This window comes from Mustelus asterias, chromosome 25 (assembly GCF_964213995.1).
Source record: "Mustelus asterias chromosome 25, sMusAst1.hap1.1, whole genome shotgun sequence".
Taxonomy (NCBI): Eukaryota; Metazoa; Chordata; class Chondrichthyes; order Carcharhiniformes; family Triakidae; genus Mustelus; species Mustelus asterias.
In genome coordinates this window covers 20328674-20353212 of record NC_135825.1, presented here as the reverse complement: position 1 = coordinate 20353212, position 24539 = coordinate 20328674, and the positions used below count along the sequence as shown (strand labels likewise).

Here is a 24539-nt window from a genome sequence, read left to right as displayed (position 1 = left end):
ATTTGTTTCTTTCAGTGTGAAGACAAACACAAAATACCTGTTCAATGCCTCAGCCATTTCCTCATTTCCCATTATTAAATCCCCCTTCTCATCCTCTAAAGGACCAATGGTTACCTTAGCCACTCTTTTTCATTTTTTATATTTGTGGCAATTTTTGCTATCTATTTTTATATTCTGAGCTAGGACTTGTGTTTTTCTAATTCAGTGAAATGCAACCCAGCACACTAGGTTGATGCATTGCTGCGGAGAGTCACATTTATACTTAGGTATCTCTTCATTGTCAGTTCCCATTCTCAACTGAATGTATGGGATCCAATGACAAATTAAGTCAACGATGTTTCCTAAGGGATTCTCTACAGAGGGAGTAACTCACACACTGACATGCTATAGAGAGAATATCCCATAAATTGGTTGGTTACAGGGTGAGTAACCCAAACATTAGAGAGAGTAATCAGCAGTTACAGAGAGTAAGCTATACAATTGGTTAATTATACCGGATTTGCCATACATTGCTTAGCAATGGAGGAGGTACCCTACAAACTGCTAAGTTACAGAGAGAGCATCTCATATATTAGTTGGCTTCAGAGGGGGTATTCCGCAGACTAGTTGGTTAAGGGGTAGGATTCAAGACACTAGCTGAATACAGATGATATATCCCGTGTACTGCTTAGCTGTAGAAGGTGTAATGTCCACAATGGATTGTTTCAACGAGGGATTCATTGTGTTTTGAAACAGATTGGTTTTTGTTCCAATGTGTGAAAATGCAAAGCAGCTGCCATATTGAAAAGATGAGTAATTGGAAGTTGAAGTCACAAAAGGAAATGTTCGATACTTTAGCTCAATGAGATATTTCAGTCAAAATGTGGGCCCACTTTATTTGATAGTTTGGCTTATTTGATTGCTCCCTTTCTGTCTCTCTTGCGTTTTTTTTGTCTCAATCTCTTCATCTCTTTTTTTCCAGAGAGCAGAAAATGACAATTCGTTGCTCGGAAATTTACAAACGAAATTGGAAGTTGTAGAAAGTGAGAAACAGAAACTCTTGGATCAAATCGATACATTAAGAGAAGACAATGATCTCAAACAAGAACGGCTCCTAATCAGCCAAGGTACTGCTTCCACCAGGGCAAGGGGCTGCAGGGAGGGAGGGAGTGGGTACTTATTTAGCAGTAAATAATTGTACGTGATTTACAACTACGTACTGTATATTTAAATAGCAAGCATTAATGCAACAAGGGGCTTTTACCTGATCATTTTAGTCCATAATCAAATTGAAATTTGAGTGATGCAAATGTTAAATACTGTTGAAAATACTTGTGGAAAAGCAACTATAATCTAGTCAGTCTGATGTACTGTGATATATCTCATTTTTAATATTTAATTCATGTTCCCATCTTTAAAGCTACATAACCGAATCATTCAATCATCCAATTTCCTCATGCTTGAACATGTCTGAAATTGGTTTCAGTCAAAGTTCATCCTGTATAGAAATAAAGAACTTGAATTTTGGTAGCCCCTTTTGCATCACTCAACAAGAATAATAACAACTTGCATTTATGTAACTCCTTGAAGTCATGATATTTATATGACTAGTTAGAGGACGTGGTAGAGGCAGGTACAATTTCAACGTTTAAAATACATTTGGATAGGTATCTGGTCAGTGTGGAGGAGATGGGCCGAAGGGTCTGTTTCCGTGCTGTATATCTCTATGAATCTAAGCTCAGTTCTGGTCAATGGTAACCCATTGGTGGGGGATTCAGCGATAGTAATGCCATTGAATGTCAAAGTTAGATTTTCTCTTGTTGGAGATGGTCATTGCCTGGCATTTGTATGGCATTAATGTTACTTGCAACTTGTCAGCTCAAACCTGAATATTGTCCAGGTCTTGCTGCATTTGCACATGGACTGCTTCAGTATCTGAGTAGTTGTGAATGGTGCTGAACATTGTGCAATCATTAGTGAACATCCCCACTTCTGACCTTATGATGGAAGGAAGGTCATTGATGAAGCAACTGAAGATGGCTGGGCCTAGGACATTCCTTGAGTTTGCAGCAATGTCCCAGGACGGAGATGATTCACCTCTAACAACCACAACCACCTTTCTTTGTGTTAGATATGAGTCCAACCAGTAGAGTTTTCCCCTTGATTCCCATGGGCTCCAGTTTTGTTAGGGCTCCTTGATGCCTTACTCAGTCAAATGCTGTCTTGATGTCAAGGGCAGGCACTCTCATCTCATCTCCGGAGTTCAGCTGTTTGGTCCATGATTGAACCAAGGCTGTAATAAGGTCAGGAGCTTCATGACCCTGGCGGAACCCAAACTGAGCGTTAGTGAGCAGGTTATTGCTGAATAAGTGCGACTTGATGGCACCGTTAATTACCTCTTACATTATTTTACTGATGATGGAGTACATTGATGAGGCAGTAATTGTCCAGGTTGGATTTGTCCTGCTTTTCATTTATAGGACATACCTAGTCAATTTTCCACATTGTCGGGTAGATGCCAGTGTTGTAGCTATACTGGAATAACTTGGCTAGGGGCACAGCAAGTTCTAGTACACAAGTCTTCAGTACTTATGCTGGAATACTGTTGGGGCCCATAGTTTTTGCAGCATCCAATGCCTTCAGCCACTTCTTGGTATCACCTGGAGTGAATTGAATTGGCTGAAGATTGTTACAAATGCTTCAGCCTTATCCTTTACATTTATGTTCTGGGCTCCTCCATTAATGAGGATGGGGATGTTTATGGAACCTCTTACTCCACTGAATTGTTTAGTTGCCCACCATCATTCATGGCTGGATGTGGCAGGACTACAGAAAACAAAGAACAAAGAATAGTACAGCACAGGAACAGGCCCTTTGGCCCTCCAAGCCAGCGCCGATCACGTTGTCCTATCTAAACCAACCGCTTATATCCCTCTATTCCCCATCTGTTCATATGTCTATCAAGATAAGTCTTAAATGTGGCTAACGTAACTGCCTCAACCACCTCACTTGGCAGTGCGTTCCAGGCTCCCACCACCCTCTGTGTAAAAAACTTCCCCCGCACATCTCCACTGAACCTTTCCCCCTTTATCTTGAACTTGTGCCCCCTTGTAATTGTCATTTCTGCCCTGGGAAAAAGCTTCCAACTGTTCACCCTATACCTCTCATAATTTTATAAACTTCTATCAGGTCACCCCTCAGCCTCTGTCTTTCCAAGGAGAACAATCCCAGTTTATTCAATCTCTCCTCATAGTTAATACACTCCATACCAGGCAACATCCTGGTAAACCTTTTCTGCACTCTCTCCAAAGCCTCCGCATCCTTCTGGTGACCAGAATTGAACACAGTGAGCAGAATTTTACTACCACGTCCGCCCGAGGTTCATACGATCCCACCCGAGGCCAATGGAGAATGGTGTTCTCCGAGTCTTGCCCGCCCTCGGAATCGAGGCGGGCATGCCGGTAAAATTCCAGGCAGTATTCCAAATGTGGCCAAACCAACGTTATATACAACTAACATAATTTGCCAACTTTTATACTCGATGTCCCGTCCGATGAAGGCAAGCATGCTTTCTTCACCACCTTTTCCTTCTTTGCTGCCACTTTTAAGAATCTGTGGACCTGTACTCCCAGGTCTCTCTGTGTGCTTATGCTCCAGATTATTCTGCCATTTATTTTATAGCTCCCACCTGAATTGGATCTACCAAAATGCATCACCTTGCATTTGTCAGAGCTTAGATCTGTTGGTTGTGGAATCGTTTATCTCTGTTGATTGCTTGCTGCTTATGCTGTTTGGAATGCAAGTCATACAGTACAGAAAGAGGCCCTTTGGCCCATCATGTCTGCGCTAGCCATCTTTTCTAATCCCATTTTCCAGAACTTGGTCCATAGCCTTGTATGGTATGGCGTTTCAACCGCTCATCTAAATGCTTCTTAAATGCTGTGAGGGTTCCTACCTCGACCACTCTTTTAGGCAGTGAGTTCCAGATTCCCACCAGCCTCGAGGTGAAAACATGTTTCCTCAAATCCCCTCTAAATCTCCTGGCCCGTATCTTAAATTCATGCCCCCAGCTATTGACTCCTCTCTTATCTACCCTATCTATGTCCCTCATAATTTTGCACATCTCAATCCGGTCCCCCCTCAGCCTTCTCTGCTCTAAGGAAAACAATCCCAGCTTAAACAGCCTCTCTTCATAGATGAAATGCTCCATCCCAGGCAACATCCTGATGAATCGCCTCTACATCCTCCCTAATGAAATCACATCCTACCCATAGTGTGGCAACCAGAACTGTATACAGTACTCTAGCTGTGACCTAATGAGCGTTTTATATATCTCCATCATAACCTTCCCTAAAGGACATTAGCAAATGACAATCAACAATGGTTTCATAGTCAACATTAGGCTTTTAAATCCACATTTATATTGATTGAATTTAAGTTCCATCATCTGCTGTGTTGGGATTCGAACCTGAGTTCCCAGGGCATCACCCTGGGTCTCTGGATTACTAGTCCAGTGACAATACCACTAAAGACACTGCCAGCCCACCTCCAATTGATAGTATCCTGTTAACTCTGTACTGCACAGAGCACTCTGGAACAATTTTCTGAGTCCTCACATCACAGATCTGTCAAAAGCGTGGGAGAGAGTGCGGGAGATTGCAGAAAATCCAGACTCTTATGTTGAACTTGTACAATGCCTGAATACAATATTCTATGATTTTATAAATAGCCAGGGTGGCACAGTGGTTCGCACTGCTGCCTCACAACTCTAGAAACCTGGGCTCAATTCCAGCCTTGCGTGATTGTGTGGAATTTGTACATTCACTCCGTTTCTGTGTGGATTTCCTCTGGATGCTCCAGTTCCCTCCCACAGTCCAAAGATTTTAAAGTTTATTTTTGTCACAAGTAGGCTTACATTAACACTGCAATGAAGTTGCTGTGAAAATCCCCCGGTCGCCACACTCCAGCACCTGTTCGGGTACACTGAGGGAGAATTTAGCATGGTCAATCCACCTAACCAGCAAGTCTTTTGGACTGTGGGAGGCAACCGGAGCACCCAGAGGAAACCCACGCAGCCACGGGGAGAACGTGCAGACTCCACACAGACAGTGACCCGAGCCGGAATTGAACCCGGGTCCCTGGCGCTGTGAGGCAGCACTGTGCCGCCAATAAAGAAGGGGCTTGATGTGCAGGTTAGGTGGATTGGCCATGCTAAATTGTCCCTCAGTGTCCAAAGATGTGTAGATTCGATGGGATTAGCCATAGTAAATGGATGGGATTTCAGGGATAAGGCGGGGGAGAAGGCCTGAGTAAGATATTCTGTCAGAGAGTTGGTGCAGACTTGATGGGCCAAATGGCTTCTTCTCCACTGTAGGGATTGTATGATTCCTGATGGTATTGGTTGAGGGGATGATGATGACATGCACCTCAAGTGTCCTAACCTGCTGGAAAGTGGGATTAGACTGGGTGGCTTGTTTTTTGGCTGGCGGGGGCATGATGGGCCGAGTGGCCTCTTTCTGTGCTGTAAACTTTCTACGATTCCATTTTTTGATGCCAGGAAAACAACTTGTGCTTATAGCACCTTTAATCTAGACAAACATCCCAAGGCCATAAGGAAAACTTGGAAATAAAAGTAAAATACTGCGGATGCTGGAAATCTGAAATAAAAATGGAAATTTCCGGAAAAACTCAGCAGGTCTGGCAGCATCTGTAGAGAGAGAAATCGAGTTAGAGTGTCAAACCCTTTTGACTCTTCAAGAAGGTTTTCCAGCATTTTCTGTTGTTATTTCACAAGGAGAACTCCTTATGTTTCTTAACGTCCAAATGAATAGAAAGATGACTTGGTTTAGTATGTTACCTGAAAGGCAGCACTTCCAACAGTGCAGCACTCTTGCTGTAATGTGCTGGATGAGTTCCAACCTGGCATTTGGCTTAGAATCTCTACAGTGCAGAAGGAGGCCATTTGGCCCATCCAGCCTGCACCGAACACAATCCCACCCAGGCCCTATTCCCACAAGCCCACATATCCACCCTGACACCAAGGTCAATTTAGCATGGCTAATCAACCTAACCCACACATCTTTGGACTGTTGGAGGAAACCGGAGCACCTGAAGGAAACCCACACAGACATGGGGAGAATGTACAAACTCCACACATGGTATACAACTTACATATGGTATTTGCTACCAAATAAACCTGTTGGACTTTAACCTGGTGTCGTGAGACTTCTTACCAAACTCCACACAGACAGTGACCCGAGGCTGGAATTGAACCCAGGTCCCTGGCGCTGTGAGGCAGCAGTGCTAACCACTGTGCCGCTTTAAAGGCAAAAGTTCTAGAAGCTAAGATAAGCTGACACTCTTAAAAAAGGCGAAGTCACAAAATAACGTCATGCAAAGGTCTACATGGCAAACCAACTGCTTCTAAATACTCAAATAGGTGTCACTGACTGAATAGAACAGACTTAAGAGAAACTATCAACTCTCAGACTCATGCTTGCTGCACGTCAGCCTGTGGTGTTCAAAATAACATAAAAAGAAATAAAGTAAATGCAAATCATTAAAAATAAACCTGCAAAACGAACTTCCTGAATTTGATGCATTTTAAAAATATTCATTGTTATTTTTGGTCTCATTGCGGTTTTGCTGGGAGAAGCCAGTAGCTGGTCGTGGGCTGAGACTAGAGTGAAACCCATTACTTCCTGTTTGTGTGCAGTTTTTGAATGTGTTTCTTTTCAATGTGAAAGGTTGGTAACTGTGACAAATGCAGCATGTAAGTTGTATTTGAAAGTGACTTTCTGAACCCGATTCCTTATTGATCTGTCTTAACGGTGGGTGCACTGGTACTTGCACTGTAAAACCATTCTGAAGTAATTTCATAATGCAAATGGAGAATTATTTAAATAACATCTTTGTTCGACTTGTGGGTATTTCCCAAAGTTCTCATGCACAACTGAAAATATCATAGAATCCCTACAGTGCAAAAGGAGGCCATTCGGCCCATCGAGTCAGCACCGACAACAATCGCACCCAGGCTCTATCCCCGTAACCCCGCTGATCCCTCTAACCTACGCATCCTGGGACACTAAGGGTCAATTTAGCACAACCAATGCACCTAACCTGCACATCTTTGGACTGAGGGAGGAAACCGGAGCACCTGGGGGAAAGCAGACATGGGGAGAACATGCAAACTCCACACAGACAGTGACCCAAGCAGGAATCGAACCCAGGTCCCTGGCACTGTGAAGCAGCAGTGCTAATAGCTGTGCCACCATGCCGTCCTGTGGGAGGAAACCAGAGCACCTGGTTATGCTAGTCCAATTTCATTTTTATACATTGTGTGAAATATTATTGTTGAAAACAGTTACCTTTGGACCCTAAAATTATTGCGCATAGTGGCATGAATAATTATCTGTAAATTCGCCTTCTGTCTTTACAATGCAGTGAGTTGACACTGCAACCAAAATAGTAGACAATCTTTGAGATGAAGCATTATGTTTGGGTGGTAGTCGTATCACTTTCAGTGAAACAATTGCTCTTGATGTTATATCATTGAGCGGAATTTTCCCATTCCTCCTGCACAGATGTGATGGCGGGCAGACTCGGAGACTCTGGCGGGTACCGAAAAGTCAGAACCCCATCAATGTAAATCACGTTGCAATTCTGCCAATGGCAGATTATTGGCAGGTCAGTCTTCCTGCTGGCTGGTGACGTGAATCCCATTTGCATTCATTTGCATCTCATGAATGATCATTTTCGGCAGCACGGTGGCACAGTGGTTAGCACTGCTCCTTCACACCGCCAGGGACCTGGGTTCGATTTCTGCTTCGGGTGACTGTCTGTGTGGAGTTTGCATGTCCTTCCTGTGTCTGCGTAGGTTTCCTCTGGGTGCTCCGGTTTCCTCCCACACTCCAAAGATGGGATTAGGTGGATTGGCCATGCTAAATTGACTCCTTAGTGTCAGGGGGATTAGAACAGTAAATACATGGGATTATGGGGATAGGACCTGGGCGGGATTGTAGTTGGTGCAGACTCAATGGGCTGAGTGGCCTCCTTCTGCACTGTAGAGATTGTATGATTAAAACAGCTACCTGTCTGCATCCTGTCAGTCTTTCCAATCTTGCGTCATGCCAGCGGGAAATTACATTGGTCAAAACCCCAGTTGGTATAGAGTGGCATACACAAGGCAGTCCTCAGTTCACAAGAGACTTTGAGGTGAGCGCAACAACCTTTCTGCCATAGTGCTGCACTTCTCCTGATGCCACTCTGCCAGGGCAGACTGGGTCCTGCCTCCATCTCCATGCCGAGCTGGTCTTCATGGACAGCACCGTACTGCTGGACCCATGGACCCTCCTGTGTCACTGAATTGGATCATGTAGCGCCTGCGGTTTGGGTCTCCTTCCCCCTGGTGGCACACCCCATGTCTATCTGGACTGCACTGTGCTGTGGGACTCCTGCAACCACTGCAATGCAGGTCCACTGGGGTGGGGATGGTGGGGGGGTGGGTGTGGAGAGGGGGTGTTGGTGGAGTGCAAGGTGAGGCCGGGGAGGTGTGGGGTGGCCGAATGAAACACTTTTTAACTTTCCTAACTCTACCACTATGCCTTGGTGCAGCCCCAACATCAGCAGCAGGGTGGAGGCTCGATGGGCCGAATGGCCTCCTTCTGCACTGTAGGCATTCTATGGGACTCTATGACAGTTCTTTGTCTGTCTCCTAATCCTCAGAGGTGCATCGGGGGCTGGGCTGGCTGGCTGCTGGTTCCTGCAAAAGACAAATGGGTAGTTTTAGTGGGTGGGCTGATTGAGAGCGCATTGCCCTCTGTGTGAATTGCAGGATCGGGTGAAGTGATGGAGCTGAGATCTGCACTAAGCTATTGTGAGAGGCCAAACTTTGTGTCGTCACAGGAGCGATCCCAGTCCTCACCGGCAAGCTCATCGAGGGCGATGATCTCTGCTGCCCCTTCCCCGGTTTGGGGGTTCGCTCGTGCTTGTTGTGGCAAGTTTGGCCTGTACGGGGACAAAAGAAAGAGATGTGATTAGAGAGGATGGAGCAGAGTTTGGGTGAAAGACATAACCCCGGTGTGTGGTGAGCCCTACCCAGAAGGGACAGAGAATGGAATTTGAACAACAAGACAGATGGGATGGTGGTGTTTTGAAAGCCTTGTGAGAATTAAATGTTGACATGTGTTTCCGGTGACTGATATGTGAGATCCATGAAGAGAGCGGCACATGATGCCATGCTGAGAGTTTGACTGTAGAGGGAGCTGTGAGAGGGCTTAAACTGGCGAAGCCAATCATTCATTCATTTCCTGCCCTGGACGGTGTGTCGTGGGCGGGTAACAGCTGTACTGACCTCCTGGGCAACGGCCTCCCGGGCTGGAGATGTGAGGTTGGTGTGCTTCTTTGAGCCATCCCTGTGGCAGAGGACAGACCATTGGGCCTGGTCTCCCCGAATAAGGCCCCTGGCGGAGAAAGTTGGTGTTGCCTTCTTCTTGAGGCTGCTTAGCCTTTTTCCTCTGGGTTCTGGACATCCTGCACTGTCTGATGAAGACAGGTGGGCCGCGAGTGGTGTGGGTGAGCTGAACTGGTGTTTAAATTTGGAAATCAGGGAATCCTCCCCACTGCGGCCAGAGTCCTGGTTAACACATTCCGACACTTATTTGATTTGATTTGATTTATTATGGTCACATGTACTGGGATACAGTGAAAAGTACTGTTTTTGCATGCTATACAGGCAAAATGTACCGTTCATAGAGTACACTGGGGAGAAGGAAAGGAGAGTGTGCAGAATTACGGGTGAGATTCTCCGGCCTCCCAGACACGTTTCCCGTCGGCGGGAGATGGTCTGTTGTTTCTTAGCAGCGGGATTCTCTTGTTCCACCGCTGGCAATGGGAATTCTCTTTGACATCACCCCACACCGACGGGAAACCCATGGGCTGGGGTGTGCTGCCGGCAGGACTGGAGAATCCCTCCAGCTGGAGAATTCCGGCTATAGTGTTACAGTCATAGATAGCATGAAGAGAACGATTAGCTTATTATATGATAGGTACATTCAAAAATCTGAAGGCAGCAGGGAAGAAGCTGTTCTTGTGTCGGTTAGTACACGTTCTTAGACTTTTGTGTCTTTTTCCCGATGGAAGAAGGTGGAAGAGAGGATGTCCGGGATGCGCGGGGTCTTTGATTATGCTGGCTGTTTTTCTAAGACAGTGGGAAGTGCAGACAAAGTCAAGGCTGGTTTGCGTGATGGACTGGGCTACGCTCAGAACTTTTTGTAGTTTCTTATGCTACAATGTCACCACTGTGGATTTGTAGGGAGGCTGATTTGCACAGTGCCAGGAGCTTTAGACATTGACCTCTCTCTAGTACTTTGCCCAAGAGGCCATTTTGAACCTAGACAGGGAAATTGGATCTGTGTTGCCTCATGGGCCAGAATCCGCTCTGCCAGGTGATCAGCATGCGAGCCGCGATGAATTTTATGATTTATGTCCTGCTTCCTAATTTGAACAGGCAAAGCTGAGGGTTGGTCTCTCCCAAACCTAGCTGAGAAAGTCTGTGGCTCTAAAAACCTACAGCACAGAGAGGATGTGGCTCTGAAATGAGTGAACTTCCTCTGAAAGGAGAGGCTATTACAGCACCAGAAAAATGACTTAATTGTGGAAAGTGGCACAGCTTAGATTTGGGGCCTACCCTGATGCCGAGGAATTGAAAGCTCTGCTGCAGTAGGTGTGCCAAAGGAAGTTGGTCATTTTTGGGGTTGAAAGTCCCTCAGCCTCCAGTAAAAGCTCAGGTAGCAGCTGCATAGTGGACATCAACCGAGTTAGTACCAAACCAGCTGCAAACAAGGAAGAAGCACTGGTATCCAGAGGGAAGCAAAGGTGAGCATTTGAGAGAGGTGTGTAGAGTTTAATATTTTCTGCCACAGCACTATACAAGCTCCTGAAACCAAAGGTTGAATCATACAGACAGATAGGACAGGGACATGTGTTTCTGCTTAGGTATGTGCAACATGATCTTTGAAAGGGTTGAAACTTTCAACACCAGTGCTATATTGCGAGCTCGGTGATAATTATAGATTGTTTTTTTTTTCAGAAAAACTACAAGAAATGGAAGAGCAGAAAAGGTTGATGGTATCCACAATCAGTAGCCTACAGGGTAAGTGTGTAGCTTCTTCTGCTATTCTCTCATGGGATGTGAACATCGCTGACAAGGCCAGCATTTATTACACATTCCTAATTGCCATTGGGAAGATGGTGGGGAGCTGCCGTTAACCACAGCTGTCAATTTGGTGTAGGCACAGTGCTGTTAGGATTGGCATTCCAGGTTTTTGACCCAGCCATAACGAAGGAATGGTATAGTTCCAAGTCAGGATGATGTGTGGCTTGGAGGTTAACTTGTAGGTGGTGGTGTTCCCACATGTTTGTCGCTCCTGTCCTTCTAGGTGGTGTAGGTTGCAGGTTTGGAAGGCGCTGTCAAAGGAGGTTTGGCAAGTTTTTGCAATGCACCTTATATATATATATATATTATATATATATATATATACACAGACTGCTGGCACTGTGTGTCAGTGGTGGAGGGAATGAATACAGTGGGGGATGGGATGCTAACCAAGCGGGCTGCTTTGTCCTGGATGGTGTTGAGTTACTTGAGTGTTGTTGGACCTGCACTCATCCAGACAAGTGGATTAAACTCAGGACTTGTGCCTTGTAAATGGTGGACAGGCTTTGGGGAGTCAGGAGGTGAGTTATTTGCCGCAGAATCTCCAATGAGCAACTGCAATGCTGATGTCACCGTAGATTTGTATTACAATGAAAAATGCGCCTACGTGGCTTGAATTGGAAAACACGGTGTTGTGTGAACAACTACTATAGACAATATAGTCTCCTCTCTGCTTTAATTAAGTTATATGACATAGTTAATCTAATTAATTAGTTTGGATGGGAATGAGAAGATTGTCTGCTTTGTTGTGTATTGCACCAAATTTCGATCCCGGCTGATTAATTTCATTTTATCACTGATCCATTCTTTACCTGAATAGCCAGGCCAGCTCAACTCACTTTGAGAACAGTTCCAAAGGTAGATGTTATTCGGGAATCCATCAAATGCTGGGATGTTAGTCAATGATAAATGATGGTTAGAACTCCATGGGGAGACCTTTCCTCTGTATGTGAATTTATAGAGAATTTCCTTTTAATAAATTATCACTATAAACTGAAGAAAATTTTTTTCAATATCGCGTTCAAATAAAAATATACACCTTAAAAGTTTGAACTAACTCAATTTTAAATGAAGGCAAATCCATTAGAATACTACCAAGGGTTCAGTAGGCATAAGACCAGTTTTAACTCCTGGCATGAATTACTCAAGATGGGGACCGAGGTTTTCAAAGGATCGCTCTGGCCACCCACAGCAAATAGCCCAGGCAACAAGGCCTCACCTTGAGTCTTGTCAGTCTTCCACCCTAACCCTGCAGGAAATAGTGACTATCCTAAAGGCAGGGGTGTGATTTTGGACAATGGGAGGACATAGCCGGGCGGCACAGAGACACAATGGTTAGCACTGCTGCCTCACAGTGCCAGGGATCTGGGTTCAATTCTGGCCTCAGGTCACTGTCTGTGTGGAGCTGGCACATTCTCCCCGTGTCTGTATGGGTTTCCTCAGGGTGCTCCGGTTTCCTCTCACAGTCCAAAGATGTGCGGGTTAGGTTGACTGGCCATGCTAAATTGACCCTAGTGACAGCGGATTAGCAGGGTAAATATGTGGGGCTAAGGGAATAGGGCCTGGTGAGATTGTGGTCAGTACAGACTCGATGGGCCGAATGGCCTCCTTCTGCACTGTAGGGATTCTATGATTCTACGATTGCGCTGGGGGTCAAAAGAATGATCTAGACCATCACAAAACTGCTTAGGAGAATGGTAGTTGTGACAGAGTTCCTCAGTCTCCTGCAATCACCAGGCGTTTCCTGAAATTTCCTCCACCGATCACTGCCTCCAGCAGCAGAGTGAGCAACAATCGAAATTTCTTGCTGCAAGATGCACCTTCCAACTTTATAATGTCAGCAGCTATTGGAGAAACCTCCGACTCACTTGACCACTGTTGGAGAGTTGCAAAAATAATGGAACAAATTAATAATTAATGGAATAATAATGGAACAAATTAATAATCTGTGCATTAAGGTAGAGTTGGTTTTGAGTAGATATGAAATTCGGCTGAGGTCAGACGTTAACTATGTGCCTGACAATAACTCTATTCCATATTTTTTTCAATTATCCTTCCAATTGCAGACATGATTGAGAAGAAAACCATCCAGGCAACAGCACAAGAGAAGGCGATGCAACAGAACGGTTAGTAAAAAAAAAAATCACAGTAACTCCAGATTAATTCAACGGTTGATTATCAATGCCAAGCTTGGATTTGATTTATTTTAGACTTGTTTAGTGCCAGGAGTGAGCAACATCATCAGGCTCTTCAGCTGAAGGTCAGCGAGCTGAGTGACCAGTTGGAAAGGCAGTCAGCCTTGCTTCACACCACGGAGAAAGAGGTGAGAAATCTATCACTAGCTCAAGCGACCCACTTTTAACAAAAAATATAAATATGTGCACAGCCTCAAATTTGCAAAAATAAAAACCAAAACCAATGGAAAGCCAAGTATTGATTTATAACAATCCTTTCTAAAAATGTTGTTTGTTAAAAAGGCATCAATCAATACTAAGACTCTCTATTAGAATCTAAGGTAATGTTTGGATTGGAAATATTTGGTTCAAGTGCTTAAATGTATTTGTACTTACAGCTAGGAATAAGTTGCTTTTTCTTTCACATTAATAACACAGTACGATTGTATCAGGCGTTTTGATTTTAGATTAATACTCACCAATATTTCATTCCTGCCTCATGCTGGAATAAGAGGAAGTATATTTCACTCCTCGCAGAGTTTACTCCCTAGAAGTCGTCAGATAACCAATTTTACGACAACCCGACTGAACTTTCCTGGCCCTTTGTTGTCAGGCTGGGAGGTGGGGGGTTGGCAAAATGGCGGGGGAAGGTGTCAGGAGAGGAGCCTGATGTTTGACTGTCACCATGGCATATACAGTAAGAAGTCTCACAACACCAGGTTAAAGTCCAACAGGTTTATTGAACCTGTTGGACTTTAACCTGGTGTTGTGAGACTTCTTACTGTGCTTACCCCAGTCCAACGCCGGCATCTCCACATCATGACCATGGCATATGGCCAGTGGTGGGAATTTTATTGGTACCCAGGTGGTCGATTGAGTCATTTAATGGCCCAGTTAAGGGCCCTCGTGGATATTTTACCACCATGTGGGAAACTGTAGGAAAAGCCCCAGCAGTCTCCCAGCCAGTTCCCGGAGACGTCCTCCTTAATTGGCACTGCACAGCCCACGGCTGGGCTCATGATTACAATGGTTCCCCCTGCAACAAAGGTGCCTCTCTTGCACCACCACCACACCACCCCCCCATGTTATGATGGCCACAGGGATCGTCACTAGGACTCGCCATGGGCCTCATAGAGTACGAGGTCCCCTATTGAGCGAACGGAGGTTCGCCCAATGGGAAAGGAACAGCATTTTAAGTAGCATTAAAATTAAGCTCTGGTTGAGAAGTTTCACATTAAATATAAGTGTCACTTTCCTCTCACTAACCAAGCTACATATTCCAGAGATTGTTGAATCCCTACAGTGCAGAAGGAGGCCATTCAGCCCATTGAGTCTTCACCGACCACAATTCCACCCAGGCCCGCTTTCCATAAACCCTTATATTTACCCTACTAATCCCCCTGACACTAAGGGGCAATTTAGCATGGCCAATCAACCTAACCCGCACATCGTTGGAATATGGGAGGAAACCGGAGCACCCGGAGGAAACCCACGCAGACATGGGGAGAATGTGCAAACTCCACACAGACAGTGACCCGAGGCCGGAATTGAACCCAGGTCCCTGGCAGCAATGCTAACCACTGTGCCACTGTTCCGCCCCGTTTCGCCCCCTTTAATGTTCCTCTATAATGTCATGAAACATGTCCAGTCAGATACGGAGATTTCAATTACAGCTTATTATTGCAACAGAGAAACCATGAGAATTCTACAATAAATAACAAATTCATATTTTATGCACATTGCATGGTTTTGTTCATTCCAGATGTGTGGCCAGCTGAAAACTAAGTGAGCAAAAAGGCATTTTTAATTCTCATTTGGAGGAAGCCCATCCTGAATGGTGATGCTCTGATAGTACCATAGCTATTCTGGGACAAATCACTGAATGTGGTACAATGCATGAACAACACAGTACTTGCGCCATTCAATCTCAGAGTGGCATGGTGGCACAGTGGTTAGCACTGCTGCCTCACAGTGCCAGGGACCCCCTCAGGTTCGATTCCCGACTTGGGTCACTGTCTGTGTGGAGTCTGCACATTCTCCCAGTGTCTGCGTGGGTTTCCTCTGGGTGCTCTGGTTTTCTCCCACACTCCAAAGATGTGCAGGCTTGTTGCATTGGCCATGCTAAATTTTCCCTCAGTGTACCCGAACAGGTGCCGGAGTGTGGTGACTAGGGGATTTTCACTGTAACTTCATTGCAGTGTTAATGTAAACCTACTTGTGACACTAATAGATAAACTTTAAAATCTGTGTATAGCCAAATCGTTACATAATCTTAACCACACTCCTTATATGAGGTGGAATTCCTCATTAGTTCTGGAGATTTTGTTTGTGTTGGGGAATATTGAGCCATTTTCTTTTGCACACTTGTGTAATCTGTTCTTTCCCATCAACTTTACAGTGCAGCGAACTTCGTTCGAAGCTCACACTCGTGCAAAATGAGCATCACACCTGTTTGAAAAAACTGCAAAATCCTCGGGATGAGTTAAAGAGGTTTCAGAAGAAACCTGCCCAGGTGAGGTTCTGAAATCATCTCATCTGCAGTCACAAGGCAAGGTGAGACATGGCCACAAATACCAGAGTTTAACAGTTAGCAAGCAATACATTACTAGGGTTTTATTTCAAGGCCTGAAGTCAAACACAAAAGATTCCTTTTCAAGAATTCACTAAACCACATTCCATTTTAAATAATGTAGCTTTTGGACTAATTTGATGATTGTTTTTGTAATTGTCACTAATAACCATTTTATTCACATACTAACCTATCAAAACTGGTACATTATGTGACAACATTTGGTTGAATTAACCTGATAACAGTAATTTAAAAAGAAAAAGAACCCAAAGATATTATATTGAATAAATAACATAGAAACAGGCCATTCAGTCCAACTAGACTGGTGGTGGCTATTCTTTTAATCCTAGACCAGGCCCCAAGGTTTTGGTAAGATCTGGGGTGTTAGGGACCAATAACATTTTGTTTAATGTAGATAAAATTTGAGACTCAAGACACTTGCCAAAGGAGTAAAGCTACAAGATTCCATGGGTTTTCAACAAACAAAAATAAACTTTACTATACAAGGTCAAAAAATAAAACAATTTACAGTATCTATCTTGTACTCTAACATTCAGGATTTTTTTGGAATACACGTGAGTTAACTGTGGTAAACTGGTGACAAAAATGTTTTTGTACATAGTTTTTGTAAGGGTGCCTAGTATCAGCCCAAGAGTTAATTTTTATTCATGGGCCTAAGTTTTTTGCCTGTCAGGCTTGCAAATTCTTCAGATCCAGAAGTGGGCGTGAAATGAGCTTCAAGCCGCGATCAGCCCCGAAAGGCGATTTTGCACTGGATGGCTACTTGTTGGGCAGCCAGCATGAACTGCATGCTGGGAAAGGCACAGTCTGCCAAGGAGGACAGGCACCGAGAAAGGGAAGAATGTGGGTTGGTGCTTCTAATGGGGTCCCTCAAGGGAGGGAGCGGGGCGGCGCTATCTCAGAAAGCTGCAGACCTGTTAAAATAAAAATACCGATGGGAAGATGCTGCAAACACTGTCTAGGCAGCGCGTTCAAGCACAAACCTCAGTCACCTTTATAAATTTTATTTCAGCCCGAACATTTCATTCCATCCTCGATGGAGGTTGCAGCTAAAGGTTGCCTGGCCATTTGGCCCACCCATCAAAACAGGTGGACCACGTAAAAATGCTTTCAATTGACCCCTTAATGGGCTAACTTGCTTGCTTCATTGTCGGTGAGTGCATTTCCGACTCTCTCGCCCACACCAGACAACTGGAATATTGCGTGAGGTGCAATGACATTGGGACCCGTGCCCGACATCTTCTCACACGATTTCTCGCATGATTTCACAGGGTCAGGTGAGCGCCTGCCCGAGCAACATAAAATTGGCCTATTTAATGCAGCTTGCAAGCTGTGAGCAAACTTAAAGTTGCTTTTACCTTTTAATTCAGGTTCTCGGATCTTGGTTTCTTTGAGCTGGCTATGATATTTATGCTGTTAAATCCATTTTGTGTCACCCAGCAGCAGATTGTAGACTAGAGTGAAACTGATGCTGGGTTCCCAGAATCTGAATGAAAAGGACAATGTAACAACAGGTGTACTGACAGATGTTAACAGGCACCGGAGTGTGGCGACTAGAGGATTTTCACAGTAACTTCACTACAGTGTTAATGTAAGCCGACTTGTGACACTAATAAATAAAGAAAACAGTTTCAAGCTAAAGGGGTGTGTGAAAACTGTAAAACCCGGCTTTAAAAGCCAACACTGTCAAACTGGCTTCCTCTCCATTCTATCCATCTGAAACTCAGCCAATACCTTTAGCAACACTAAAACAATTTATCTGCAATGGCGCAAGCCTGTATTAACACCTTTCATACCGTCTCATGTGATTGGATTTTACACTAATGATATAACAATGATTTTGATGTTGAAGACTTGATTATAACGTCAATCTTTTGTGTCTCCAAATCAAGAGAAAATTAATTTGCCCCTGATTGATTGCTTTTCATCATTAGGATAAAACCTATGTGGTCAGACGAAACCTTTTTTTTCTTATTTTGGAAACTTATTTAAATTCTTCTTGAAGTAAACAATAAAATAAAGCGTTATTACAGATAGGATTGTTGTCATCTCTGGTATTTAGGGTGCCATTCTTGCTGATATATTTTTGCATAGACTACACAGTATGACAGCTTCACAGGCAGTGCTGACATGAGTAAATTTCATACTCCAAGAGCGAATAGGTTATTGTGAGTTCACAAGGTGGGGCAGACATTGTGGAATGGAACAGAATAAATGATAGCATGTCAGCAGCCCATTTTATATCTCTTCCAATCCACCCTGGTTTGTTAATTTTTTTGCTAATCCATTGGTTGCTACCAGACATCTTTACGAGAGTAAGTAAATAACAAAATATTTGCAATTTAATAGCAAAATATTTATTTACAGTAGACTTAATTTGGTTTGCAATTATCAGACTGTTGCAATAATTCATTGCAACAACAAGACAAAGTGCATTTGTATAGCACCCTTTAACATAGAAAAACCTCCGATGGGTTTCCAGTGAAGTAATCAGTTAGTGTCTGTACAGTTCAGAAATGACATGAAATGAAGCTGATACAGATTCAATATGTTAAGTAGAAACTTTTCAGTAGTTTATTAACAGGGAGATCATAGATCATAGAATCCTACAGTGCAGAAGGAAGCCATTCGGCCCATCGAGTCTGCACCGACTACAATCCCACTCAGGCCCTATCCCCATAACCCCATGCATTTACCCTAGCTAGTCCCCCTGACACCAAGGGGCAATTTTACATGGCCAATCGACCTAACCCACGCATCTTTGGACTGTGGGAGAAAACCCGGAGGAAACCCATGCAGACATGGGGAGAATGTGCAAATTCCACACACAGACAGTGATCCAAGCCAGGAATCGAACCCAGGTCCCTGGCGCTGTAAGGTAGCAGTGCTAATCACTGCCACTCCAACCCGCAAATTGGCCTGTCGGAAAGAACATCCGAACAATGATGGTAATGAATTCAGAGGAATGAGAAAGGGAGACGTTGTTAACTAACTCATGTTCAAGAATGAAAACACAGCTCATTATCACAAGGTAAAGAAAGAGAGTGTGAGCAATATTCGTGAACACAGAATATTGTAAAGCTGCTTAGGAAGAGTGGGAAAAATGAGAAATGGTATTTGTAACTCACAGCTCAAGAGGGAGAAATGTCCAAGACTATATCCTGTGCAGCAGGAGGGAAAGTGCAGTGGTAAGGGAAACTAGAAAGCTAGGATAATGTGCTGAAGAGCAGAAATGCTAGGAAAGCACTGACAAAAAGGTACTGCATTAAACATTATAAATATATTATTCACTCACATCAGGACATGACTTTATGAATAGGGAAGAGGCAGTTGGACTGTTGCAGGAAACCATAGATTTGACAGAAAGGAAGGGCCTAAGTTTAATTCTGTACAGTTAATTGAGTTTTTGAGTGAGTTAAAATTGAGTTTCAACTGCAACAGATCAATGTCAACATAGAACAATTTGAGATTTTTTTTGTTATTCTCAAAGTTAACACAGAGATGAGGAGCAGTATAATGTGCTGCCTGGCATCGTCTTGATTTGACTATGTCATGCTTTGTTCTAGAATATATTGTGGTGTAACTTGCCATTCATATTGAGCAGTGGTTCTGGCATTCATCTAGAATTCAACATACAGCTGGATATCACATAGATCTGAACTGTATAATGCTGCAGTATCAGATTGAAGCTGCCAACATGTAATGTTGCATAACGTAACTCATAGGCTGAAGGTGCAGCCAAAATAGGGAATATTCAGAATCGCTCCAAGCTCATGGAGAATATTTGAATATATGAATTATCAATTGTCATCATATTTACAGATTTTGAATGTAGCAAGCAAAAACTACCTCATTGTATCCATTAAATTTACGAATAGTTGATTACAACTGATGAAAAGTCCAGGTTAGGTGGATTGGCTATGCTACTTAGTGCCACTTAGTGTCCCAAGTAGATTAGAGGGATTAGCGAGGTAATTACGTGGGGTTACTGGTATGGGGAAGGGGGGCGGGCAGGGGAGGTGGACGGCCTGGGTGAGATTCTCCGTCGGAGGGTCGGTGCAGACTCCATGGGCTAAATGGCTTCCTGCACTGTGGGGATTCTATGAAATCGGAAGTTGCCACATGATTAGTGTATGTTTCCAATAAGGAATCAGGATCAGTGTGAAGCAGAGCTGGCACATGCAGGTTTGTCTCTTGGGTGATTTTTAATAATTTGTCTGAACGTTTTTGTCTCTTCTAGCGGCGATGCTGTCGATGTGTGCCCTTCCTTCTACTGGCTGCAGCAGTAGCAGCAGGGCTTGCAGTACTTTGGGCAAATATGGACAATATCCCTTTCTAAGAAGTTGGAATAAAGCACATTTTGTTACCAGCATAAACTTGCTTCAGCCTTTGAACACCAAACGTCCTTCAATATAAAATCCTTTTATCTTTCGAGATTTTTCAAAAATAATTTACTGGACATGAATGTTACAACATAAGAATTACACAGATGCAAAAACTCACGGATTACAGGCTTGCTGCTTGCTCTTGCCAACCTGACTGAGATCAGTAACTTATCAAGTGTGAAATTCTGATTGCTTATCTATGTGACATTTTTCAGTTAGCAAATTGTAGCCTATAGGGTCACCACTTCTTCAGTTAGAGAAGGCAAAATCAATGAGAGATATTTTTACCTCAGGTTTGTGATCATGCATCTCCATCAGGCTGATTACAGAGCAGAATCAGCATAGTTCATCGAATAGCTTTCCTGATTTAACCTTTGACCGCCCCGCCCTCCAGTGATAAGGCTCCCTTAAATTGAGAGGAAAGGATACAACCACTCAGCATCCCATTTTATTGTATGCGGAGAGAATTGGCCACCCATGGTCAATGCCTACCTCAATGAAAAATGTTAATCCTTTAAAATTTTAACTTCCTGTTTAAACTAGAATTTCAAAATGAAAATTTGATAAAGATGTTGGGAACTAAAGATGTTTACAGCGAAGTACGGGGGCCCCCATCAGGGAAAGGTCGGGGATTTGCCCAAGGAATTAGAGCTGCCCAAAACTCTCAAGGATAAGGTCAGTGAAATTAATTACTACTGAACAGCCAAGGATCAGTAGTAAAAATAGAGTCACTGTTTAGGGAGAGGATTGTGCATTTTACTGAGGAAAAAAACAGCATAATTACATGTTGTGGAAAATCCGTGAATCACTGTTTTGAACGCAGAGCTCAGTTACACCAGAGAATCAAGTAACAAGAAAACAACTGTCTTCAAAGAGATTTTATTCTTTATCAAATAACAATGGTGATTGATGGAGTTAATGTGATGATTAACTGAACAAAAACTCACCAGTTCCTGTATAGGTCCACTGTTCATGATCTGTATTTTTCCCTCCAGTGTGTGAAAATGTTTACATTTAAAGTAACAATTCACTTACTCAAGCTGTGACACACCGCTTTTTTAAACACGGGTACAGCACAAAACTTAAGTGTTTCAACACTTTACACTGATGCTCTAGTGAGAACTTGCCAAAAAGTAATCACACAATCAATATCACCAGTCAAGTAATGATTCACTGCCACAACTCTTATCTGTTGTATCACAATATTTGAAGTCCACATAGTAAACTAGCCCGTTTAAAATTTATTTTATTTAACATGTTGGATACCAATACATCTTGTTACTTCAGAAGACAGAAAATATTAGCCATGGCAAACATTTTTCATAAGGCTCCCTTAAATTGAGAGAAAAGGAGGAACAACCATTTACAGCATCCCATTTCATTGTATGTGGAGAGAATTGGCTATGCATGGTCAAGACCTACCTCAATGAAAAATGTTAATCATTTAAAATTTTAACCTTTGATTTATTGTCACATGTATTAGCATACAGTGAAAAGTATTGTTTCTTGCATGCTATACAAAGCATACCGTTCATAGAGAAGGAAACAAGAGAGTTCAGAATGTAGTGTTACAGTTATAGCTAGGGTGTAGAGAAGGATCAACTTAATTTAAGGTAGGTCCATTCAAAAGTCTGACAGCAGCAGGGAAGAAGCTGTTCTTGAGTCGGTTGGTACATGACCTCAGACTTTTGTATCTTTTTCCCGACGGAAGAAAGTGGAAGAGAGAATGTTCGGGGTGCGTGGGGTCCTTAATTATGCTGGCTGCTTTGCGGAGACAGCAGGAAGTGTAGACAGAGTCAATGGGTGGGCAGCTGGTTTGCGTGATGGATTGGGCTACATTCACAACCTTCTGTAGTTCCTTGCGGTATTGGGCAGAGCAGGAGCCATGCCAAGCTGTGATACAACCAGAAAGAATGCTTTCTATGGTGCATCTGTAAAAGTTGGTGAGAGTCGTAGCTGATATGCCAAGTTTCCTTCGTCTTCTGAGAAAGTAGAGGCGTTGGTGGGTTTTCTTAACTGTAATATCGGCAAGGGGGGGGGACCAGGACAGGTTGTTGGTGATCTTGACAGCTAAAAACTTGAAGTTCTCGACCCTTTCTACTTCAGCCCCGTTGATTAAAGTTTCAAAATGATTTTTCATAAGATAATTGATGAAGAAAATTAGTACTGAGGAGTTATTTAAAGATGAAAGCAAATGGTAAGATTTTGAATTGCTCAGTCTAACAATTGATGAGCAATTCTTGCAGAGTAGTTAACCTGAAGTGCTCTGGTACCATATGAACTTCCCAATCAGCAAGTCAAAATTATTTTGTTCCCTTCAAGACTGAACCAGATTTCTTATCAAGCAATGGTTCTTATTTCTGAGTGAGCATGTGAACATAAGGATGGCGCTATCCGGGACAGTCTCGGCTGAGGATTGGGGAAGGAGGCGGTTTGTCCACCCAGCATGTGAAACAGACAAAGCGAATAAAGAAGGTGGATTTTTTTTTAAAAAACTACTATTTAGGCTAAGGGAAAATGAGAGAAACCATTAGCAACAAATTCCATTTCAATAATTCACTTCACAACGTATATGGTTAAAACCCTGCCTCGCTACTTCGTCGTTAAGATGTAAAGGCGAATTAAAAATATATTCACATTTGAGTTTTAAGTACTGACATCAAAAATGGCAGCTGAAAATGCAGTATTTTCTATGTATTTTGTCAATAAAATTAATATTTCAAGATGATGCCGAGTTCTAGTTATGTTTATTTCATTGATGTTTTAAGTTGTACGCAAACCTGCTGGCGTAGGTGCAACATCCTTAAGCACTTTGGAATAATGAAATCCATACTCGTTTCCCCACTCAGCTAGATATCCAATCCATTGTTGCAGGAATAGGAGGAGTGGGAAGAAATCACATGGAGCCTTCAATGGATCCTTATCATGTTCTATCTGATAGCTGGCCAACAATGGCACTGAAGGTTACCTGCACCATTCTCTCAGCTGTAGGTGAACTACCCTGGAGAGGCAATGAAAGAAAACTGGGATAACGATGGTGGTGTGGGAGGTGATGTGTGGATATGATCATGAGTCGGAGAGCACAACTATTCACTTCTATGCTGAAGATAGAAATTGCACATCCTTCCTAGTGAGGTTTGTTTATACTGATGATGACAATGGTCCTTTACTGATGTGTACATGACAGCGAGAGCTGCTGATCCATACAGATGTGCATTGTAAAATAGTCCAAGAATAAGGACCTGACAAATTAGGATTTCAAAGAATTTGTTCACGTGATAAAAAGGAACTAGTATGTGGCCAAACGGGCCATCTAAAATGGCGATTTGTAAAGCACTCTGGGACAATTGGGCAAGAACTAAAACGGCAGGCTGCAGTTTAAGAGACAGAGACAAACAGGCTGCAACCCTGAAGGGTGAATAAACAGGATATGTTTCATCTCCAGGATGAAAGAGACTTTCTGGCCACACTGGGTTGTTTAACAGACATAAGGGCACTGTGACCCCTTATTTAGGAGGGAGGTATGTGACCTATGTGCCTCCAACACCTACAAACATGGCCATTGGGGACACACCCAGAGATTGGTGTGGCAGCACCTGATTGGACTCTTATCAATCAGGGTGATCAAGTCCTGATCGATTGATTGGCAATGGCCAAAAGGGGCGTGAAACCCAACGGGGTATAAAAGGTGCTGCGCAACCAGGAATCTCTCTCTCTGACCCCACGAATGAGCTACAACAGTGAACATCACCAGCGACGACCAGCACGAGGAGAGCCACCACACCCAAGGAAGGAAGAAAGACCAGAGCGCCAGACCAGACCAAAGGACCAGACTACACAGAGGACGACCGAGACCAACGCACAGATAAAGACCAATATCTGCTTGGGTACTTGTCAGTCATGCAAAGTTAAGTTAAGGTCTTATGTTGGACTTGAACTTTAGTATTTTCCTGTAAGATAACTTATCGTTGGTTGGGTAGGTGATTATTGATTGTGTGGGTTTAAATAAATATTGGTTGTACTAATAAGACGTCTACTCGTAGTTATTTGTCCACCGTATAAGGGTTAAAACAGACTGTGCGGCAGATAAGAGTCAACATTGGCGTCCCTGGGTGGGCTCGATAAGAAGTAACTTTGTTGCTCCGATATCGAACCCCGTAGAATCTATATTGAACAGTTATTTTAAATTCAGAGCC

General features: G+C 43.4%; 1 protein-coding gene across 4 annotated transcripts in view; it reads left to right on the top strand.

Annotated features, from left to right (window-relative positions):
* The window catches only part of traf3ip3 (TRAF3 interacting protein 3), a 50344-nt gene extending 27273 nt beyond the window's left edge, over positions 1 to 23071 (top strand). Inside the window, exons 10-16 of one of the 4 annotated variants that reach the window (XR_013500914.1) lie at positions 962 to 1106; positions 11069 to 11131; positions 13261 to 13320; positions 13405 to 13517; positions 15767 to 15880; positions 17399 to 17549; positions 20199 to 23071. Coding sequence is in view for 3 of the 4 variants with exons in the window: in XM_078242226.1 (XP_078098352.1) it covers positions 962 to 1106; positions 11069 to 11131; positions 13261 to 13320; positions 13405 to 13517; positions 15767 to 15880; positions 20199 to 20297 (594 nt within the window). In the remaining variant the exon portion in view is untranslated. Of the gene's footprint in view, positions 1 to 961; positions 1107 to 11068; positions 11132 to 13260; positions 13321 to 13404; positions 13518 to 15766; positions 15922 to 16970; positions 17262 to 17398; positions 17550 to 20198 lie in introns of those variants that run through there. The other 3 variants (XM_078242226.1, XM_078242228.1, XM_078242227.1) reach the window with 3 other exon arrangements.
* Positions 23072 to 24539: the final 1468 nt, after the last annotated feature.